Below are 21,738 nucleotides of genomic sequence, written 5' to 3' on the forward strand. Positions count from 1 at the left end.
TGTTTCAAAAAGTCTTTTATAGCCTCTCACCTGAACGATCTGTCAAGGATCATACTTTGTATTTGACCTTATCATTAGATTCCTAGTTTAGAATGGTCTTCCCATCTCTGGTTTTTTTTTTCTTTTAATTTTTTATTCTAATTTGTTATATATGACAGCAGAATGCATTACAATTCATATTACACATATACAACACAATTTTTCATATCTCTGGTTGTACACAAAACATATTCACACCATTTGTGTCTTCATACATGTATTTAGGGTAATAATGTCCATCTCATTCCACCATCTTTTTTACACCCCTTTTCCCCTCCCTTGCCCTCCCTCCCCTTTTCCCCTCCCTTGCCCTCCCTCCCCTTTTCCCTATCTAGAGTTGGTCTAATCTTCCCATGTTCCTCCTCCCAACCCCACTATGAATCAGCCTCCTTACATCAGAGAAAACATTTGACATTTGGTTTTTTGGGATTGACTAGCTTCACTTAGCATAATTTTATCCTCTTTATTGCTGAGTAATATTCCATTGTGTATGTGTGTGTGTGTGTGTATGTATATATATATATATATATATATATCACATTTTTTTTTTATCCATTCATCTACTGAAGGGCATCTAGGTTGGTTCCACAGTTTAGCTATTGTGAATTGTGCTACAATAAACATTGATGTGGCTGTATCCCTGTAGTATGCTGTTTTTAAGTCCTTTGGGAATAGATCGAAGAGTAGGATAGCTGTTCAAAGGTGGTTCCATTCCAAGTTTTCCAAGGATTCTCCATACTGCTTTTCATATTGGCTGTACTATTTTTTAGTCTCACCAGCAATGTGTGAGTGTGTCTTTTTCCCCACATCCTTGCCAACACTTACTGTTGTTTGTATTCTTAATAGCTGCCATTCTGACTGGAGTGAGATGAAATCTTAAAATGATTTTGATTTGCATTTCTCTAATTGCTAGAGATGTTGAACATTTTTTCATATATTTGTTCATTGGTTGCATATCACCTTCTGAGAAGTGTCTGTTCAGTTCCTTGGCCCATTTATTGATTGGGTTTTGTTTGTTTGTTTGTTGGGTTTTTTTGTTTTGGTTTGTTTTGGTTTGGGTTTTTTTTTTTTTTTTTTTTGGTGTTTAGCTTTTTGAGTTCTTTATATACCCTAGAGATTAGTGCTCTATCTGATGTGTGAGGGGTAAAGATTTGCTCCCAAAATGTAGGCTCTCTATTCACCTCACAGATTGTTTCTTTTGCTGAGAAGAAACTTTTGTTTGAGTTCACCCCATTTATTAATTCTTGATTTTAATTCTTGCACTATACGAATCTTATTAAGGAAGTAGGGGCCTAATCCGATATAATGGAGATTTAGGCCTACTTTTTATTCTATTTGACACATGTCTCTGTTTTAATTCCTAGGTTCTTGATCCACTTTGAGTTGAGTTTTGTGCATGGTGAGATATAGCTGTTTAATTTTATCTTGTTCATATGGATTTCCATTTTTCCCAGCACCATTTGTTGAAGAGGCTATCTTTTCTCCAATGTATGTTTTTACATTTTTATGTTTATGCCTTTGTCTAATAAAGATAACTGTATCCTCTATTCTGTACCATTGGTCTACCAGTCTATTTTGTGCCAATACTATGTTGTTTTGTTACTGTTGCTCTGTAGTATAGTTTAAGGTCTGGTATAGTGATGCCATCTGCTTCACTCTTCTTGCTAAGGATTGCTTTAGCTATTCTGGGTCTCTTATTTTTTCCAGATGAACTTTATGACTGTGTTTTCTATTTCTATGAAGAATGTCATTGGGATTTTGATTGGAATTGCACTAAATCTGTATAATGCTTTTGGTAGTATGGTCATTTTGACAATATTAATTCTGCCTGTACAAGAACAAAGTAGATCTTTCCATCTTCTGAGGTCTTCTTTAATTTCTTTCTTTAGTGTTCTGTAGTTTCCATTGTAGAAGTCTTTGACCTCTTTTGTTTGGTTGATTCCCAAGTATTTTATTTTATTTTATTGAGGCTATTGTAAATGGGGTAGTTTTCTTCGTTTCCTTTTCAGAGGATTTGTCACTGTTATACAGAAATGCCTTTGATTTATGGGTTGATTTTGAATCCTGCCAATTTGCTGAATTCATTTACTAATTCTATAAGTTTTCTGGTAGATTTTTGGGGGGCCTTCTGGTATAGAATCATATAGTCAGCAAATAGTGCCAATTTGAGTTCTTATTTTCCTATGTGTATCCCTTTAATTTATTTCATCTAATTGCTATATAACATCTTTCAATAACTATGTTAAATAGAAGTGGTGAAAGAGCATCCCTGTCTTGTTCCAGTTTTCAGAGGTAATGCTTTCAGTTTTCTCCATTTAGGATGATGTTGGGCTGGAGCTTAGCACAGATAGCCTTTACAATGTTGCAATATGTTCCTGTTATCCCTATTTTTTCTAGTGTTTTGAACATGAAGGGCTGCTGTATTTTGTTGAGTGCTTTTTCTGCAATAATTGAGATGATCATATTGTTGAGAGCCACTGCCGAAGGGGCCCCAGCAAACTTCCAGCTGTCAGCAAACTTCCAGCTGCCAGCTGATGATTGGCTCACAGCGGCAAACTTCTAGCTGCTAGCTGATTGACTCCTCTGCGGTGATGCTCATTGGGCTGTTTTCCTGCCCTTTCAGACCACAGAGCTGCTCATTGGGGGACTCTTTTGGCTCCATCCATGTGATCCAGCCAATCAGCTAGCAGCTGGAAGTTTGCTGGGGCGGCCGTGAGCCAATCATCAGCTGGCAGCTGGAAATTTGCTGGCAGCTGGAAGTTTGCTGGGGCCCCTTCGGCTATGGCTCTCAACATCATATGATTCTTATCTTTAAGTCTATTGATGTAATGAATTACATTTATTGATTTCTGTATGTTGAACCAACCCTGCATCCCTGGGATGAACCCCATTTGATCATAGTGGAATATCTTTTAGATATGTTTTTGTATTTGATTTGCCAGAATTTTATTGAGAATTTTTGCATTTATGTTCAGTAGAGATATTGGTCTAAAGTTTTCTTTCTTTGATGTGTCTGTGCCTGGTTTTGGAATCAGGGTGATATTGGCCTCAGAGAATGAGTTTGGAAGTTCTGCCTCTTTTTCTGTTTCCTGAAGAGTATTGGTATTAGTTCTTCTTTAAAGGTTTTGTAGAACTCGGCTGTTTATCCATCTGGTCCTGGGCTTTTCTTGGTTTGTAGGCTTCTAATGGTGTCTTATACTTTGTCACTTGAAATTAATCTGTTTGAATTGTGTATATCATCCTTTCAGTTTGGGCAAATCATATGACTCTAGAAATTTCTCAAGCCTTTGTTATTTTCTATTATATGGGAGTACAAGTTTTCAAAATAATTTCTAATTATCTTCTGTATTTCTATAGTGTCTGTTGTGATATTTCCTTTTTCATCACGAATGATAGTAGTTTTCTCTCTCCTCTTCATTAGCATGGTTAAGGGTTTGTCAATTTTATTTAGTATTTCAAAGAACCAAAACTTTTTGTTTTGTCAATTTTTCAGTTGTTTCTTTTGTTTCAATTTCATTGATTTCAGCTCTGCTTTTAATTATTTCCTGCCTTCTACTGCTTTGGGTGTTGATTTGTTCTTCTTTTTCTAGGGCTTTGAGATTTAATGTTAAGTCATTTATTTTTTGACTTTTCTTCTTTTAAAGAATGAACTCCATGCAATGAACTTTCCTCTTAGGACTGCCCTCATAGTGTTCCAAAGTTTTTGATATGTTGTATCTGGTTTTCTTTCGCCTCTAAGAATTTTTTTAATCTCTTTGATGTCATTTGCAACCCTTTGTTCATTTAGTAGCATATAATGTAGTCTCCAGGTATTAGAGTAGCTTTTATTTTTTATTTTATCATTCATTCCATTATGGTCTGGTAGAATGCAGGCTAATATCTCTACTTTTTTATATTTGCTAAGACTTGTTTTGTGGCCTATTTTAGAGCAGGATTCATGTGCTGCTAAGAAGAAAAGAGTATTCATTCATTGAAAGATGTAATATTCTATATATGTCAGTGAAGTCTAAGTTATTGATTGTGTTATTGAGCTCTACAGTTTCTTTTTTCAGCTTTTGTTTATATGATCTATCCATTGGTAAAAGAGGTGTGTTAAAGTTATCCAGAATTATTGTGTTGTGGTCTAGGACTCTTGAACCTAAGAAGACTTTGTTTGATGAATGAAGATGCTCTATTATTTGGGCATATAAATTTATTATTGCTGTGACTTGTTGATGAATGTTTCCTGTAAACAGTATGAAATATCCTTCTTGATCCCTTTTAATTAACTTTGGCTTGAAGTCTATTTTATGTGAGGATAGAAACCCCCACTTGCTTCTGCAGTCCATGTGAGTGGTGTGATTTTTTTTTCCCCAACCTTTCACCTTCAGTCTGTGGATGTCTTTTCCTATGAGTCTTTTGGAAGCAGCATATTGATGGGTCTTTGTTTTTTTTTAATCCAATCTGCCAGTCTGTGTCTTTTGATTGGTGAGTTTAGGCCATTAAGATTCAGGGTTATTATTGAGAGCTTGTTTGGAGGTTCTAGCAAGGGAGAGCAGCTACTTGTATACCCTTGACCGAAGAATAGTCCTCTTCGACCGAGCGCACAGAGGGTTATTATTGAGACATGATTTGTATTCCTAGCCATTTTTGTTTATTTTTGGTATTTAACTTGACTTGGTTACTCCTTTGATTAGTTTTTTCCTTTAGTGTAATACCTCCCTTTTCTGATTTTCATTGTTGTTTTTCAGTTCCTCTTCATAGAATATTTTGCCGAGGATGTTCTGTACTGCAGGCTTTCGAGTTTTAATTCTTTAACTTTTGTTTATCATGGAAGGTTTTTATTTTATCATCAAATCTATACCTTAATTTTGCTGGATATAAGATTCTTGGTTGGCATCCATTTATTTCAGAGCTTGATATATATTATTCCCGGATCTTCTAGCTTTTAGGGTCTGGGTTGAAAAATCTGCACATAATCTAATTGGTTTCCCACTATATGTAATCTAATTCCTTTGTCTTGTGGCTTTCAATATTTTCTCCTTATTCTGTATTTTAGGCATTTTTATTATAATGCATCTTGGTGTGGATCTCTTATTATTTTGTACATTTGGCATCCTATAAGCCTCCTGAATTTGGTTTTCCAATTCATTCTTCATGTTTGGAAAATTTTCTGATATTATTTCATGAAGTAGATTGTGCATTCCTTTGGTTTGGAACTCTATGTCTTCCTCTATTCCGGTAACTCTTAAGTTTAGTCTTTTCATGCTATCCTATATTTCTTGATGTTCTTCTTATGGTTTCTTACCATTTTCACTGTGTAGTCTACATTCTTTTCAAGATTATATATTTTGTTTTCGTTGTCTGAAGTCCTTTCTTCTAAGTGGTCTAATCTATTGGTGATGTTTTCAATTGAACTTTTAATTTGGTTTATTGTTTCTTTTATTTTTGTTTGTTTGTTTGTTTTAGAGCCTCTGTCTCCCTATTGAAATAATCTTTTTCTTCCTGTATTTGTTTTTGTAGCTCATGGACAAAATGATCTTTTGCTGCTTGTATTTGCTTTCTTATATCTTTTTTTTTTTTTTATATTTGCGGAACATTTTCATTTTATACATCCTGAACTCCTTCTTCATCATTTCTTATGCTGTGCTGGCCATAGATTCTTTTTTTTAATCTTTTTATTGGTTGATAGACCTTTATTTTATTTAATTATTTTTATGTGGTGCTGAGGATCGAACCCAGTGCCTCACACGTTAGGCAAGCGCTCTACCACTGAACCACAACCCAGCCCCTGGCCAAGGATTCTAATAGTGGGTTATCTTGAATTGTTTGGGGTACTTTCTTCCTTTGTCTTTTCACATTGCTTGTGTGTCTTCCCTTCTAGAACTGTGGATCCAAAGTGTTACCATTTTTACCCTATCGGCTTATAGTGCCTCGATAGGAATCCAATACCACTCCTTTGAGGTGAAGGACAATGTTAACAGATCCTAATGTAAATAATATGCACCCTAAAAACAAATGTTTGCTATTATGATGTTTATAGTTTGGTCACAATGTACAGAAGTGGTGAATTCAATTATTATCTGCAGTATACTCTGTAAGTTTCTAAAAGGGTTTATAGATTCTGATGGTAGACAAAGAACCAGGGGTGAGGAGTAGAATGATATGCTGAGGAGGTAAGAGGTAAAGATATAGAGTTATTTTATCTTAGGAAGTGTGAAAGAGAAATCTAAAGAGGAAGATTAGTAGCGGGAGAAGGAAGGGGAAGTAATTTGGGGTAGACAAGTAGGAAGACAGTAGAGTACTTAATACAAACACACATATATATTAAGAAAAATAAAAAACCATGAAAATAGTAGAAATTGGTGGGGAAAAAAGAAAAAAAAAGTATATAACACAACTATAATATACTGTTCAGAATCCTAGTTCTCAAAGTCCCAGTTCATGCAAAGTACTTGATTTCATATATGTTGGGGATGTAAGGATAGGAAAATAGAGAGGGAGAAGAAAAAAAAATCTTGAAGGAAGAAACAGGGATTGTTTTGGTTAGAGATCGGTATCTTTTCTGCTTCTCTTCTCATCCAATGGGTGGGATTGTCTGTTATTAGCTGGTATTCTGCCCTCAGGATGTTGAAGGTAACGGGGGTGTCACTGTGCCAGGGTAGCAGATGCTAGGGAGAAGGAGTTAGAAACTGGGTACCTGGCCATCTGGAGTTCTAAATTGGGAATTGCCCCTGCTGAAGACTGTGATGAAGGTGGCGAAGATGGGGTGTCAGATCGGGTCAGGGGAGCTGAGCGATGGAGTTGGACAATGAGTTCAGAGACAAGTTCTGTGGCGTCCATCATGTGGCAGTTGGCTGACTTCAGAGCCTGTGTGATGTTCGCAGGCACAGGCAGGCTTCTGTAAGTAGGGGACTATGTCTGCTGCTGCAGAGTCCTAAGGTGGCGGCGACTAGGATAGCCCCACTTTGGTAGATGCGGGGGTCCACATGGGAGTGACAGCCAGAGTTCCTACTCATGAGAAGCTACTGAGTGTCCTGTGTTCCAGCAGCATCTGTGATTTCTGCTCTGGCTGGTGGCCAAAAGTTCTTCTCAGGTGCTGCTGCTGCCAATGGTCTCGCTCTAGTACCCAGTAGTCCTGATGGGTGAGTAGTTAGGAGACCTACTCTGATGCTGGGGCCTGGATCCCTGGACGGGCAAGGTGCTTTCTGCACGGGGGCAGGAATCTCGCTAGCAGAGAAGCAGTGTTCTCACTACTTGAATCCCAAGTTACTGAGCAACCCAGAATGCTTCCTTCCTCTGGCCCGCCATCTTAGATCCTGTGTGTTTTTTCTTTTCATTGTTTCAGTTTTTATATATTGCATAGAGTATTATAAGATAGAAAAATAAAATTATTTGCCAGGCACCATGGCTCCTGCCTGTAACTGAAGCAGCTCAGAAGGCTTAGGCAGGAGGATCTCAAGTTCAAAGCCAGCCTCAGCAATTTAGCAAGACCCTAAGCAACTCAGTGTGATACTGTCTCTAAATAAAATACAAAAAAGGGCTGGAGGACCTGGGTGGTAGCTCAGTAGTAGAGTTTACACTTGCCTAGCATGTGTAAACTACTGGATTTGATTCTTATCTTAGCACCATATATAAATAAAATAAAGGTTCTTAACTTTTTTTTTTTTTTTTTTTGGTACCAGGGATTGAACTCAGGGGCACTCAACCACTGAGACACATCCCCAGCCTTATTTTGTATTTTATTTTGAGAGAAGGTCTCAGTGAGTTGCTTAGCGCCTCACTTTTGCTGAGCTGGCTTTCAACTTGCAATCCTCCTGTTTCATCCTCCCAAGCCGCTGGTATTAGAGATGTGCACCCAGCAAACTATGCTTTTAATGTTATTCCTAAGTACAAAAATCTTTATTCAAATAATATAAAAAATGTTTCCTTTAAGACAAGCTTTAAAAAAATTTTTTTTAATTATTCTTATTAGTTATACAGGAGAGTAGAATGCATTTTGACACATTTTACACAAATGGAGCACAACTTCTCATCCTCTGGCTATACATGGTGCAAGTCACACAAATAGAGTAATTATACATGTATATAGGGGTAATAATGTTTCATTCTACCCCCTTCCCATCTCCACAGCCCTACCCTTTCACTCACTCCCTTCTGCCCAATCCAAAGTTCCTTCATTCTTCCCTACCTATCCTCAACTATGGATCAACATTAGCTTATCAGAGAAAACATTAGGCCTTTTGGTTTGGGCGACTGGCTTATTTTACTTAACATGATATTCTCTAGCTTCATCCGTTTACCTGCAAATGCCATAATTTCATTTAAGGCTGAGTAATATTCTATTGTGCAGTGGTGCAGGCCTGTAATCCCAGCAGTTCAGGAGACTGAAGCAGGAGGATCATGAGTTCAAAGCTAACCTCAGCAACTTAGCAAGGCCCTAAGCAACTCAGTGAGACCCTGTCTCTCAAATATAAAAAAAGGGCTAGGGATGTTGCTCAATGGTTAAGCACCCCCGGATTTAATCCCTAGTTAAAAAAAAGAAAGAAAGAAAGAAAACCCATAAGACAAGCATTTTAAAGTACATTTGTCCTTCTTGGAATTGATATACTTCCTTTTTATCTTCACTAATACAGTGTATAAACATAGGTAATAGAAAATATTTTTATGAATATAAAGATTTAGTGCTAGAGTTCATAGATATCCATAAACTGAAGGTAATATTATTAGATGGTCAATTGGGGTTATCAAACTATAGTCATGATCATATCCTGCCTGTTTCCTATTTTTGTATAACCTAAAAGCTAAGAATGCATATTTATATTTTATGATGGTTAAAAAATGTAAAGAATAAAATTTAAATCATGTGAAAATTTTCTGGAATTCAAATTGAGTATCTTTACAAAAAGTTGTATGCCATACCACTTATTTAAGTATTGCCTGAAGCTGCTTTTATACTATAATGATAAAGTTGAGTAGTTGCAACAGAGATTATATGGCTCACAAAGCTTAAAATATTACTATTTAGCCCTTAGAAAAAGTTTCCACAACTCCTGCTCTAAAACAGTAACAGTTCATTGATGTATAAATGTGCAATTTCTGCTTTTTCTTTATTATACAGTGACAAGCTGTATATTTTTAAAAGGAAATTGTAGCCTGATAACCACATTATACTTTTTCTTTTAAGATTGAGGATCCACTGGCTATTCTTATTCTCTTTGATGAAGCCAGATATAATTTATTAAAGGGCTTTTATACAGCTCCTGATGCTAAACTGATAACATTGGCAAGCCTGCTGTTGCAAATAGTGTATGGAAATTATGAAAGTAAGAAACACAAGCAAGGTTTCCTAAAGTAAGTATTTAATGCTGTGTATGGTCTTGTGCTATGCTAAAGATTCTATCTAACCAAGAAAGTTTTGAAGTTTTATTAGAACATTTTTATACATTGACTTGGAATTAAATAATGCAAACAGAATGAAAGGGAAAACAAACAAACTCCAGCTTCTGTAATAAAGCATTTTTAAAGTTTTATTTTCCAAAGTTATTTTTCTTATGTTTGATTTTTATTTTGATATACTTCATATTTATTTTTTTTTATCTTTCTTTACTGTATGTTTAAATAAGTTCACTAAAACCTGACTTGAATAAGTAGTAAAAAAATTTTATAAGGCAGATGCACTTAGACATCCTACCATAAAAATTAAAATCATGTTCAATCTTTCAGAGAAAACATTGAGATTTGAGCACATCTAAAGTTTGTTTATTGTGCTTTTCAACTTTCAAAAACATTTTCTGGCTCTTGAAAGAAGAAACATTCTCTATTGCAAATGTTATGACGTTGTGACGTTTTCCCACAACTTGAACTCTTAAAATTTTTGAGTTCTCTAATTTTTAAAGCAGTATTTTTCAGTTTAAAAATTGTGTCATTTAAAGCCATCTGTTACAGAGAGATTAGTGTACTTGAGTACCAAAGATGACTTAAAGGATGTTTGCATGTGTGCTTACAGTGAAGAAAATCTAAAATCCATTGTACCTATTACCAAACTAAAAAGTAAGGCACCACACTGGACAAATCGAATTCTTCATGAATATAAGGTAAGCTGTTTAATGAAAATAAAAAGACATTTTTATAGCCTACTTGATATTTTGTTAGTGTTATTAATCTTTTAAACATAGGTATAGTAAACTCATAGTCCTGAACTTCTAAATGGATCTTTTGGTTTACAATGTCCGGAACTGAAAATAGCATCTATGTGCTGAATATTTTGGTAAAAGATAGGAATAAAATTTTGAAATAATATACTATCCCTGCCCATGAGGCACTTAAAATTAATGGAATAGACAAATTATATTTTTAGACCTCAGCATATTTTTTTTAATATTAAGATAATAAAAAGAGGGCCGGGGTTGTGGCTCAGTGATAGAGCACTTGCCTAGCATGCATGAGTCACTGGGTTTGTTCCCCGCACCACAAAAAATTAACAAATAAAATAAAGGTATTTTAAAAATATTATAAAAAGAAAAAGTACTCTTATGATAATGTGCCATAATTTCATTCTTTGGGGAAAACCTTGATTTAAGAAATTGCGTAGTTGGCCTGTTTGGATTATCATACTTGTAATTCTCTTTCATGTCTCTTTTATTTGTAATTGTTTTTAGAATCTTAGTACAAGTGAAGGTGTCAGTAAAGAAATGCATCACCTGCAGCGCATGTTCTTACAGAATTGTTGGGAAATTCCTACATATGGAGCAGCTTTTTTCACAGGACAGATATTTACAAAAGCAAGCCCCAGCAATCATAAAGTCATCCCTGTGTATGTAGGAGTAAATATAAAAGGACTTCATCTCCTCAACATGGAAACTAAGGTATATTTTTAGCTGTTTTTGACCAGTCATGTTATATAACTACTAAACTAACAGTACCAGCCTATGTGAAGAATCTAGAAATAGCATATATGTATAACTTTTCATTGAAGTTTCATTCATTGCAAATAATGCTGCGGGAGGCGTGTGACTAAATGACTTCCAGTAAGGAGTTTTAACATTAATTAAATACATTCTTGATTGGAATATCTTAGGTATATGGAGTATTTTTGTGTATAGTAATATATTTACACAGTATATTTAGTGAAAATGGTGCCAAACCACATGTAATACGCTACAATTGGTATAAAAATGGAAGGAGGTTGAGACTATTTTTACCTGAAGAACATGTTGTATACATAAAAAAATGTTTGAAGCCTTTTGAGAAGGGACACATGTAATTGGGAACTGGAGTTAGAAGGGAGACTTTTCAATATGTACCTATCTGAGTTCAGGCTGTTATAACAGAGTTCCTTAGACTAAATGGCTTATAAACAATAGAAATTTATTTCTCAATTCTGGAAACTAGAAGTCGGAGATCAGGCATCAGTATGGTCAGCTTCTGGAAAAGGCCTTTTTCTTGATTGTTCTTGGGTACCCTTCTATGAGGGCACTAATCCCCTTCAAGAGGGCTCTACCCTCGTGACCTAATTATCTTCCAAAGGCTATACATCTACTACCATCACATTGGTCACACTAGGGGTTAAAATTTCAACATAGGAATCTTAGGAATGGTCACAAACATAATAACACCATCTTGCAAGTCAAAAGTTTTTTACTGTGTGATTATAATAACCTATTTAAAATATCAAGTGGGTTTAAATGGAAAATGCAGAATTAAAAAAGAAAAATATATCTGATACAAGGGCTTCATTTTGAAAATTGGAACTAGTTATAAGAAGCTCTTGGGGGATAATGTGAAGCTTAGAAGGGTTATAAATATCCATTAGAACACTAAAAAGCTCTCCAGTCAGAAATTTGTTACTGTTTGATGCTTGCATCTTTTTCTAATCAAATTTATTATGATATAAAATATAGGTTTGTCATTTATTTTTAACACTTCACACATTTAAGCAGGATGGATGACTAGTTTATAATAAGAAGAAAATAAAAATCAAATCTAATTTGTTAACTCAGATTTGCCAAGAATAGACCATTTTCCAAATCAATTAATGTAAACTAAACCTGTGCATTTTATTTTTTATTTTTTTAAAATATATTTTATAGTTGTGGATGGACAGAATACCTTTATTTTATTTGTTTATGTGGTGCTAAGGATTGAACCCAGTGCCTCACACATGCTAGGCAAGTACTGTGCCATTGAGTTACAGCCCCAGCCAAACTTGTGCATTTTAAAAACACATTTTAGATTGGGAAATGTGCTCATAAATTTAATTTTTCTTTTCCTAATTTTTATAAGTCTTTATTATGATAATCATATAACTTTTTAAATTATCCCAGTCATAATTATTTAATATTAACTCGGGATCTTCCTTATGGGCAGCATTATTTAATGAAGTTGTCAGATAAACCTGTGGATGGGACTAGAGAAGATTTAGGGAAATGGAGCAGAATAAAGTCTGACTTCAGTTACTGACCTGAATTTGATTTCTTGAATACCCTTATAAGCCAGCTTGCTTTTGGGTCTTTTGCTTATTTTCTTTTAAAACTATTTTGCGGGGCTGGGGATATAGCTCAGAAATTTGTTACTGTTTGGTGGTACTTTTGGTAGAGTACATGTCTCACATGCACGAGGCCCTGGGTTCAATCCCCAGCACCACCAAAAAAAAAAATTTTTTTTGCTTACATAAAATACACTACTGCTTATAAAACTTATAGCACTTTTCTGTTTCATTTCTAAACTTGTTAAATGAAGGAGAAATTACCCCCTCCATTTCAGGAAATTTTTCTTTGCTATTTATATAGAGCATCTTATACCAACATTTACAAATTTTTATTCATGGAACTGGATGGTAATATATATATAGTATTCATAAGGTAGTTTAACAATACCTTAAAATATTTATATTGTAAATAACAGTCTGGTCCAGAAGTTGAATAAGTGAGATAGTAGTAGTAGACAGGGAATGTTAGCTATATTATTAACAGATTGCTTTTTCAGGATAATATGTTCAGCTTCTAGAAAAATAAATAGGAATACTATCCTTGAGTATATAAAAAGATGATTGAACCAAAATGTAAACATGCTTTCTGTCCCTGCATAAGCCAGTGATAAATATATGGCACTTTCAAAAGCTTTAAGATGATTATATTTTCCGGTTATCAAGGGTAGAAACAACCAGGTTGTCCTCGCTTGTCTTAGATTCAGCAAGATGTACTGTGGTTGAATGTGAACAGCTTCATTAAAATAAACACCTTCATCTGTAAAAATACCTTAATTTGAATTTAAAACACCAAATGGGATACATTAGCCTCAGAGATTAATTCTCAGGCAAAGCCACAGAATATAACTATGTTTTTATATCAATTACTTCTATCTTCTATATCTTCTTTCTCTTTGAAATAATGGAAGTTGCCCATCAGAAAATATAACTCAGCCAATTTCATGTGCTTGTCAAAGATTTGTCTGTTCTGCCTACATAAAATGTAAACACTATTGAATAAATAAATGCAGTGTTTATTCACTTAAAATCGTGGCTCAGTGTTTTACTGTAGTGAATATGTTGCATTCTTCACAGCTGAACTGTACTTGTTGATATGTCTTCAACCTTAATAAATGCCATTACCACAAAACAATAGATTATCATTTGCTGATGTTGATTTATATTGATCATAATGCCCTTCTGGTTGGAATTGGTTGTTTAAACACCCACCTGGTACCATTCTACATAATCAGTTATCAATATAATTGTTTCTCCTCTCTGCTGGTCATCTATGTGCTACTCTGTGCCTTTTTCTGTTCTCAACTGTCCCTGTTCTCAACTATTATGATTTTTGACTTTCCTTACTGAGCACCTTGTCATAATGAGAACTCCTTTTTCCTTCTGGAGTAGACTTATCACTTAAAATTATCATTTGGACTCTGCTCCTCAATTCCACTCAACTGCTTACTATTTGGGGTTTCTCAAGAATTCTTCCTCACTGCATGTTGTCCTTTAACCACAAAACTTTTATCTTTAACTTATGGACTCTAATAACTTTTGTTAGAAATCTGACCTCTGTACAACTGAAAGTTGCTGTACCACAGGAGTTTTTTTTCTGCATATTAAACTGTTTTGAGGCCATTTTAATGGACCATTTTTTGACTTTAGCTAAAGAGATTTCAAGTAATGTTAAAGATAATTGGTTTAAGGTATTATATCTTGAATAAGCATTTCAGTCTGTATGTTGGTAAGTAGTATTTTAGCATATTCGGTCTGTAAAATTTGCAATATGATGTGGATGGCTTTTTTAAAACAAGATTTTTTAAAAACTATATATAATATATACTCAAGTAAATTAATACCATGTTTTATTTACATAACTTTACTTTAAAAGTGCCCCAAACTGGACTCGAGTTGTGGCTCAGTGGTAGAGTACTTGCCTAGCATGCATGAGGCACTGGGTTTGATTCTCAGCACCACATTAAAAAAAAAAAAAAAAAAAAAAAAAACCTAAATAAACAAAATAAAGGTATTGTGTCCATCTACAACTAAAAATATTTTTTAAAGTGCCCCAAACACCAATTATTTTTTTTTGGCATATGCTTAGTTTATTATTTACAGTCAATATTCTAAGAATTGTTACTCATAGATTGCTAATGTTCCTAACCATTCATACATATATACATATATATTTGGTACTGGGGATTGAAATCTGAGACCCTCTAACTCTCCAAGTTCCAGGTTAGGCCCAGCCTTTTATATTTTATTTTGAGACAGGGTCTCACAAAATTGCTGAGCCTAACCTGGAACTTGGAATCTGCCTGCCTCAACCTCACAAGTTGCTGAGGTTACAGGCATGTGCTACCCCTGGCCTAAACATATGTATTTTAAAGTATAGCACAAATACTTTCTGTGTACCTACTTAAATACAGCATTGTTAAGAAAAATCAAAGAATGGATTACTGTAATATTGATTTTTTTAAATAGTTCTGTTAAATTTATGAAAGATTGATTACTAATTTTTATAATTATGCTTATTTTTACAATACATATGTCTGTGTACTTATTTTAGTGGTGTAAAAATTGCCTAAGTCATCCTGTTTCCCCTGTTGCATAAATTTCAGATTTGAAAGTACCATGTGAATATTTAAAAGAAGATTTTAAAACAAGATTTTTTAAAAACTATATATAATATACACTCAAGTAAATTAATACCATGTTTGATTGGAATTGGTTGTTTTAAAAGAAAAGTACTGAGTAAATTAAAGAGGCTGTTCTTAACTGCAGGGAAAAAAAAGTTTGCAGTACATTTCATTATTTTGAAAGTCACTAATGAGTTGGGCATCTTTTTTATAATTTTTTTTTACATTCTTTTGTAGTTGTAGATGGACAGCATGACTTTATTTTATTTATATATGATGTTCAGTTCCTTGGACATGCTAGGCAAGCACTCTGCCACTGAGATACAGCCCCAGCCCTAAGTTGGACATCATTAAAAGAATATCATTGCTCATCCAGGTTCTGTGCCACAGGTTGTGTGAGGTTAGTGTGGCATTCTGAATGGATTATATGATCATACTCAAAACCATAATGTTTAGAACTTACTAGATAAGTGTGGACAGTAAGGGAAGATAGTTGTTTTTAATATGTATTTTAATTAATACAATGATTCTTAATTATTTTGCAGGCTTTACTCATCAGTCTTAAGTATGGTTGTTTTATGTGGCAATTGGGAGATGCTGATACCTGTTTTCAGATCCATAGTATGGAGAATAAAATGAGCTTTATTGTACATACAAAACAGGTAAGCATTTATCAATTATTTTGGACTAAACAGTTATACTAGTAAAGTTATTTTTAAGTGCCATAATCCATAATCCTTTTTAAAGAAAAACTTCTAATATTAGATGAAATTTAAAGGGAAAAATGAAAGGCCTTTCCTAAGCAAAGAAAACCAGAAACTTAAGTAATTCATTCCAAATTTATGACAATTAATCTCTTTATTGTGCCATTTCTTTTAATTCTGATTGGTATTCCCTGTCTCTTCTACCAAGGTTTTAGGTAGTCCTTCCCTCCTCTTCTGGTATCCTATCCTTAGCTACTAGTTGTGTTCAGCAAGTCACTTCTTAAATCTTTTCAAAAAGCCTGAGTAAATTCTCCCTGAGTTCAACTTCTTGAGAGACTACCTCTTAATAAGAAAGTTCCCTTTCAAGTTAGGTAGATAACTGCCCACTGCCATGTGTATTCTTTAAACATTCTTGATTGTTTGATATTTATTGTTAACATGTTTTACTTTATAGGCTGGTCTGGTCGTAAAACTGTTAATGAAGCTAAATGGACAGTTAATGCCCACTGAAAGAAACTCATGAAAGGAAAATAGCTGGTACTCAAGCCACGTTTTATAATGCAGAGTTTTTTTCCATGAAAGATTTCTTAAAATATTACTTTTAACAAGGCATTAGTCTCTTGTAATATGTATGTATACTGTTACATTGTACAGAATCTGTACTTATGTTTGGTGTGTAATATACCAGTTAGTTTTATATTATATCCTTATAAGCTATTTTAATTTTTGAGAGAAACACACACAAAAAATATAAATTGATAATCTGTATAATATTAGACAAAATAGTAAGCTTTATAAAAAAGTTATTTTTGGTAAATGGTAAAGAATTTGGAGTGGAATATGATGAAATTAAAATGTCGCTTTGGTACAGCTTTATGTGAAACATGAAAGTCAACATGCTTTGAATAAAGAAATTGTATTTTCTACTTGGACCATATGCCACTGTTATTTAAAACATTTTTCTGTAGCCTATAAACATTGCTCAATATGTTTATAAGTCTTTGCTAAAAGGTGTATCTAGTATAAGGTGTTTCTTAGAAAAAGTATTGTTGTTGAACCTCTTGCATCATAATTACTTGAGTGTCTCTTAAAAACTTAAGAAGTATTGGGGAAATATTTTCTTAAAGTTTTTTTTTTCCTGTTGAAATAATTCCAGACCCAGCAATGGATTTATATTAAATTTGCATAATTATACCACTGATAACACAAGCACACATATGTACAGACATTCATTTTTAATAACAATCTCTGGATGTTGGTAGTTACATTTGTAAAATCCATAGTGTGTTTTAATGAGTTGGTTTAATGGCTTATTTATATTGGCTTTATATTAGGAAATAGATCACCAAATATCTGGTTGTTTCATTTATTGATATCAGAAATGAGGAGCTAAATAAATAATATACTGTTTAAAGGCTAGAAACTATTGTTAGACCAGGACGAAAGAAAAGACCACTGACTCCAATTAAAATCAAATTAAAGCAAGCTTATTATTTCGACCGGCCGGGCTGCCTTTCCCTCCCAAAACGGCGGGAACAAAACAGCAGCCCCACCTTTCCTACAGCCCAGCTTTATAGCCCAGCAAGTTACACAAAAGAGGGGTTACAGATAACAGAACTCTGACAAGCATCACACTAATGGTAGTTTACAATTTTTTTTGCTGGCCCCAACATCAGAATTTATGAGGACCATTAGAGCCTCAGAGAGGGTCGTTGTCTGGCCAGGGAAGGCCAATATTTATGAGGTGTCACTAAAGTTTCAGAGAGGGCTGCTATCTGGTCAGAGAGCCAGGCATGGGTGAGTTCAAGGCATGGGCAGGCATTCCAAGCAGGTTCAGAATTTGCAGTAATTTATAGTAAAGCCGAAATTAGCTTTTCATGGCTTTGTGGCAAGATGACTCCCAATTTTAATAAAAGATCAGGTTGGGTCTTTCACTATCAATTTTCCAGTTGGGCATTGTGGCACACACCTATAATCCCAGCTTGCAAGTTCAAGGCCAGCCTGGGCAATTTAATGTGACCCTGTCTAAAATACAATGTAACTCAGTAGTAGAGCACCCCTGTGCTCAATCCCCAATATGGAGATGTTGGGATCAATTTTCAAAATTAGCTGGGCACAGCAGCACACGCCTGTAATCCCAGTGGAGGCAGGAGGATCAAGAGTTCAAAGCCAGCCTCAGTAATGGCAGGGCACTAAGCAACTCAGTGAGACCCTGTCTCTAAATAAAATACAAAATCAGGCTGGGGATGTGGCTCAGTGGCCGAGTGCTCCTGAGTTCAATCACCGGTACCCCCCCAACCCAATTTTTTTTTTCAAAATTAGAGTGAGAAAAAAAATTGATCTTTAACTGTCAAGCTATAACAATCCAGAAGTAAAACAATAATGGGGAGATCTAAACCACTTTAATGAATGCCTAATATTAGTGAGACGTATTGAGGATTAAAAAAAAAAAGGATTTGTACCAGGGATCTAATAAATAAAGTCTCTGCCTTCAGGAGTTTATCAAGGGAAACAATAAATATTTATGGAAATATATAATTGTACACTATACTAATTGTAATAAAAGAAGATTAAAATGTACAATCTAAGCACAGAGAGGAACTTTGTCTAGTCTTAGGGATCCAGAGTCTTCCTGGAGCAAATAAATGATGCTTGATTTGGCATCTGAGATATGAGCAGGTGTTAAGTGTGTGATGACAGTTTGAATGGGAAAAGAAATATGTTTTGACCCCAAGGACAGTCCTCGACAACTCATGAGGGGTTTACAGTTTTCTCCATGTTTAGGTAAGTTATGAATTCAAACAGTTGTTTATTCAAATAACAATAAATGAATTTCAGTTATAAAAATAAAAACAGAATAGCTGATGCTGCATATAATAAATGTATTAGAGATAAATTTAACTGAAGAACTGTAAGATTAAAAATTGTATACCACTGGGAGAGGTGGCGAATGCCTATTATCCCAGTGGCTCCAGAGGCTAAGGCAGGAGGATGGCAAGTTCAAAGCCAGCTTCAGCATTTATCGAGGTCCTAAGCAACTTAGTGAGATTCTATCTCAAAAAATGAAAAGGGGCTGTGGCTCAGTGGAAAAGCACTCTTGCCTTGAGTTCAATCCCTACTACAAAAAAAAAAAAATTAGACTTGATAGAAATATTCAACAAATTAAAATTTCCTCCACAGTTCTTGACCAAATTAATTGAAGAATTGTATCCAAAAAATTTAGATTTTAATTTGATCCTGAGGAACTTAGTGCCAAAAACTATTACCGGAAGAATTTGATGTTTGCATAAGCTGATCATTGAATCATTTTCTAGCCTTATATGATTTATGAAGAAAAATGTTTTCAATAAAAATAATTTCAGCAAAGTGAAATGGAAAAAATATAAATTGTTTTTGCTGTTCTAAGAAATTGGTTTAAGTGCATACAGAAAAGTACATTCAACAAAAATCTATCTGTGATGATATGAGTATCATTTAATGTCTATTCATATGCAAAGTCAGAATACTTGACTGGGCATATTTGAAATTTGAAGTCATGTATGGTATTTGGAGAGAGAGAGTGGTAGCCAGACTGAAAAGGTTCTAAGACAGATAAGGGGCAAACCCTAGGTGTTTTTAGAGGCCAGAGTGCTTGAAGCAAAGAAATATCTTTCAATCATCTTAAGGTATGAGTGAAAAAAAAAACCAGTTTTGATATATTGTGCTAATTTCCATGATAAAAGGATGCTCTGGTTTGCTCAAAATTCATTGGATGACTTGGGTTGTAGCTCAGTGGTAGATCATTTGCCTAGCACGTGTGAAGTACTGGGTTTGATCCTCAACACCACATAAAATAATAAAATAAAGGTATTGTGTCTATCTTACAACTAAAAATATTTTTTTAAAAAAGATTCATTAGAAGAGCACCTAGACAGGTCGGAAATTAAGAACTTATTTTCCCCCATTGTTCAAATAATAATTAACACAATGATGCCCAACATCATTTGATGCATTTATAGGTATGTTAATCCATTTATTCCTCACAATAATTACCATGAGGCAGATACTCTTGTTCTCATTTTACAACTAGGAAAAGCAGAGAAGTCACTTGCCAAAGAGAATATAGTAGGGCTGGAGTTGTGGCTCAGTAGAGTGCTGGGTTTGATCCTCAGTGTTGGGTGTGTGGGAGACCTTGCCTTTTGGTTTCATTTCCCCCTTCCGGGTTTCTCCCACTGAACTTAAGTTTCTGTCTCTTGAGGAGAGAGGCTCAGGCTGCTGCTCTCTTCCTCTCCTTTTCTTAGGGCAGCTGTCCCCCCACCCAATAAAAATCTCTTGGTTGAATTTTCGTGACTGATGAGTCACTCGCCTTTCACTAAAAATAAAGCATAATATAAGTGCTGGAGCTGAGATTCATATATCTAGGTGGTCTGACTCTAGAGTATAAGTGAATCAGAAACATGATATATGGTTATATAAAAGCATGAGAGGTTTGTTTTATAGTATTTTAAAAGCTTAGGAGCCAAAGTTCCTATAGTGACATAATGTTTTTGTTTTTATATAACATATAGCTTTGAATACAATTGAATATGGAGAGGCTTTTTTACTTAAATAAGGTAAAAAAACTATATGGGAGAGTCAGAATTCAAAATCTGATAGTCTGACTTCTGAATTGAGACATTGGGCAAAAAAGAAGTAGCTGGAGAGGTTTGTGAATAAAAGACCAAATATCAAAAGCTATTGTGTTCCCTGCCAATGAGACCTTGGATCCTTTAGGACTTCACTAGCTCAGATTCGCATATTAAAAGATCACCCTGGGGGCTGGGGTTCTTGTTCAGTGATAGAATGCTTGCCTAGCACAGGTAAGGCACTGGGTTCAATCCTCAGCAGCACATAAAAATAAATAAAAATATTGTGTCCATCTACTATTTATTTACTTATTTATTTACTTGTGGTGCTGAGGATTGAACCCATGGCTTTGTGCACTCTACCAACTGAGCTATATCCCCAGCCCATCTGCAATTAAAAAAAAAAATCATCCTGGATCAGTGAACAGCTGGAAGTGGGTGTTCTGAGCAAGACAGTATGCTCTGTCTCTGTCAAACCTAAGGTAATGACAATGGGGAGAAATGAATCAATATTTTGAAAAACCGTTGGCCGTTATAGACAACAGAATTCCCAGGCTTAAAGCTCAAAGGCTTTACAGGACATGGCAGTTGAAACTCCAAATATAGCCGGGTGCAGTGGTAGACACCAGCAGCTCGGGAGACTGAGGCAGGAAGATCTGGAGTTCAAAACCATCCTCAACAACATATCAAGGCTCTAAGCAACTTAGCAAGACCCTGTTCTAAATAAAATATAGAACAGGCTGGGGATGGGGCTTGGTTTAAGCGCCCTGGGTTCAATCCCTGATACCAAAAAAAAAAAAATTAAAGAAAAGAAACTCCAAATACAGATGTAAAACCACACAGGAAGAAGACAGAGCCAGAAAATGCCAACATTTGAAAAACAGAAAGGTATGGCAATCCACACAGCATCTTTTTAGGACAAATGGATGGCAAAATGGAAGGGAAACAGCCTGACACTATTCTGCATACTGAATATCCAATAAAATTTAAATGGAAGGGTTGGGGCTGTGGCTCAATGTTATTGCACTTGCCTGGCATGTGTGAGGCACTGAGTTTGATTCTCAGCACCTCATATAAAAAAATAAAATAAAGGTCTACCAACAACTAAAAAATTTTTTTTTAATTTAAATGGACAAAAATTAAGTATTAAGTTAATATTTAATATCATTAGAAAAACTAGCATATTTTAGTGTCAGGACATTCATTTGTGGATTTTTTTAAAGGATATGAGAGGTGAAAAGATATTTAAATGTTTTTTAGATATACATAATAAAATATCAAAAGGAAAGCAAAAGAATCAG

General features: G+C 34.8%; 1 protein-coding gene across 5 annotated transcripts in view; it reads left to right on the top strand.

Moving 5' to 3' along the window:
* Krit1 (KRIT1 ankyrin repeat containing) overlaps window positions 1-16,765 on the top strand; it is a 39,249-nt gene extending 22,484 nt beyond the window's left edge. For all 5 annotated transcript variants that reach the window (XM_040291492.2, XM_005334673.4, XM_013362586.4 and 2 more), the window contains 5 exons: window positions 9,206-9,372; window positions 10,028-10,115; window positions 10,680-10,886; window positions 15,675-15,791; window positions 16,288-16,765. In XM_040291492.2, the coding sequence (XP_040147426.1) occupies window positions 9,206-9,372; window positions 10,028-10,115; window positions 10,680-10,886; window positions 15,675-15,791; window positions 16,288-16,356 (648 nt within the window). In that variant the 3' untranslated portion in view covers window positions 16,357-16,765. The remainder of the gene's footprint in view (window positions 1-9,205; window positions 9,373-10,027; window positions 10,116-10,679; window positions 10,887-15,674; window positions 15,792-16,287) is intronic.
* Window positions 16,766-21,738: the final 4,973 nt, after the last annotated feature.

The sequence above is a fragment of the Ictidomys tridecemlineatus genome, chromosome 2, assembly GCF_052094955.1.
Source record: "Ictidomys tridecemlineatus isolate mIctTri1 chromosome 2, mIctTri1.hap1, whole genome shotgun sequence".
NCBI classification, from domain to species: domain Eukaryota; kingdom Metazoa; phylum Chordata; class Mammalia; order Rodentia; family Sciuridae; genus Ictidomys; species Ictidomys tridecemlineatus.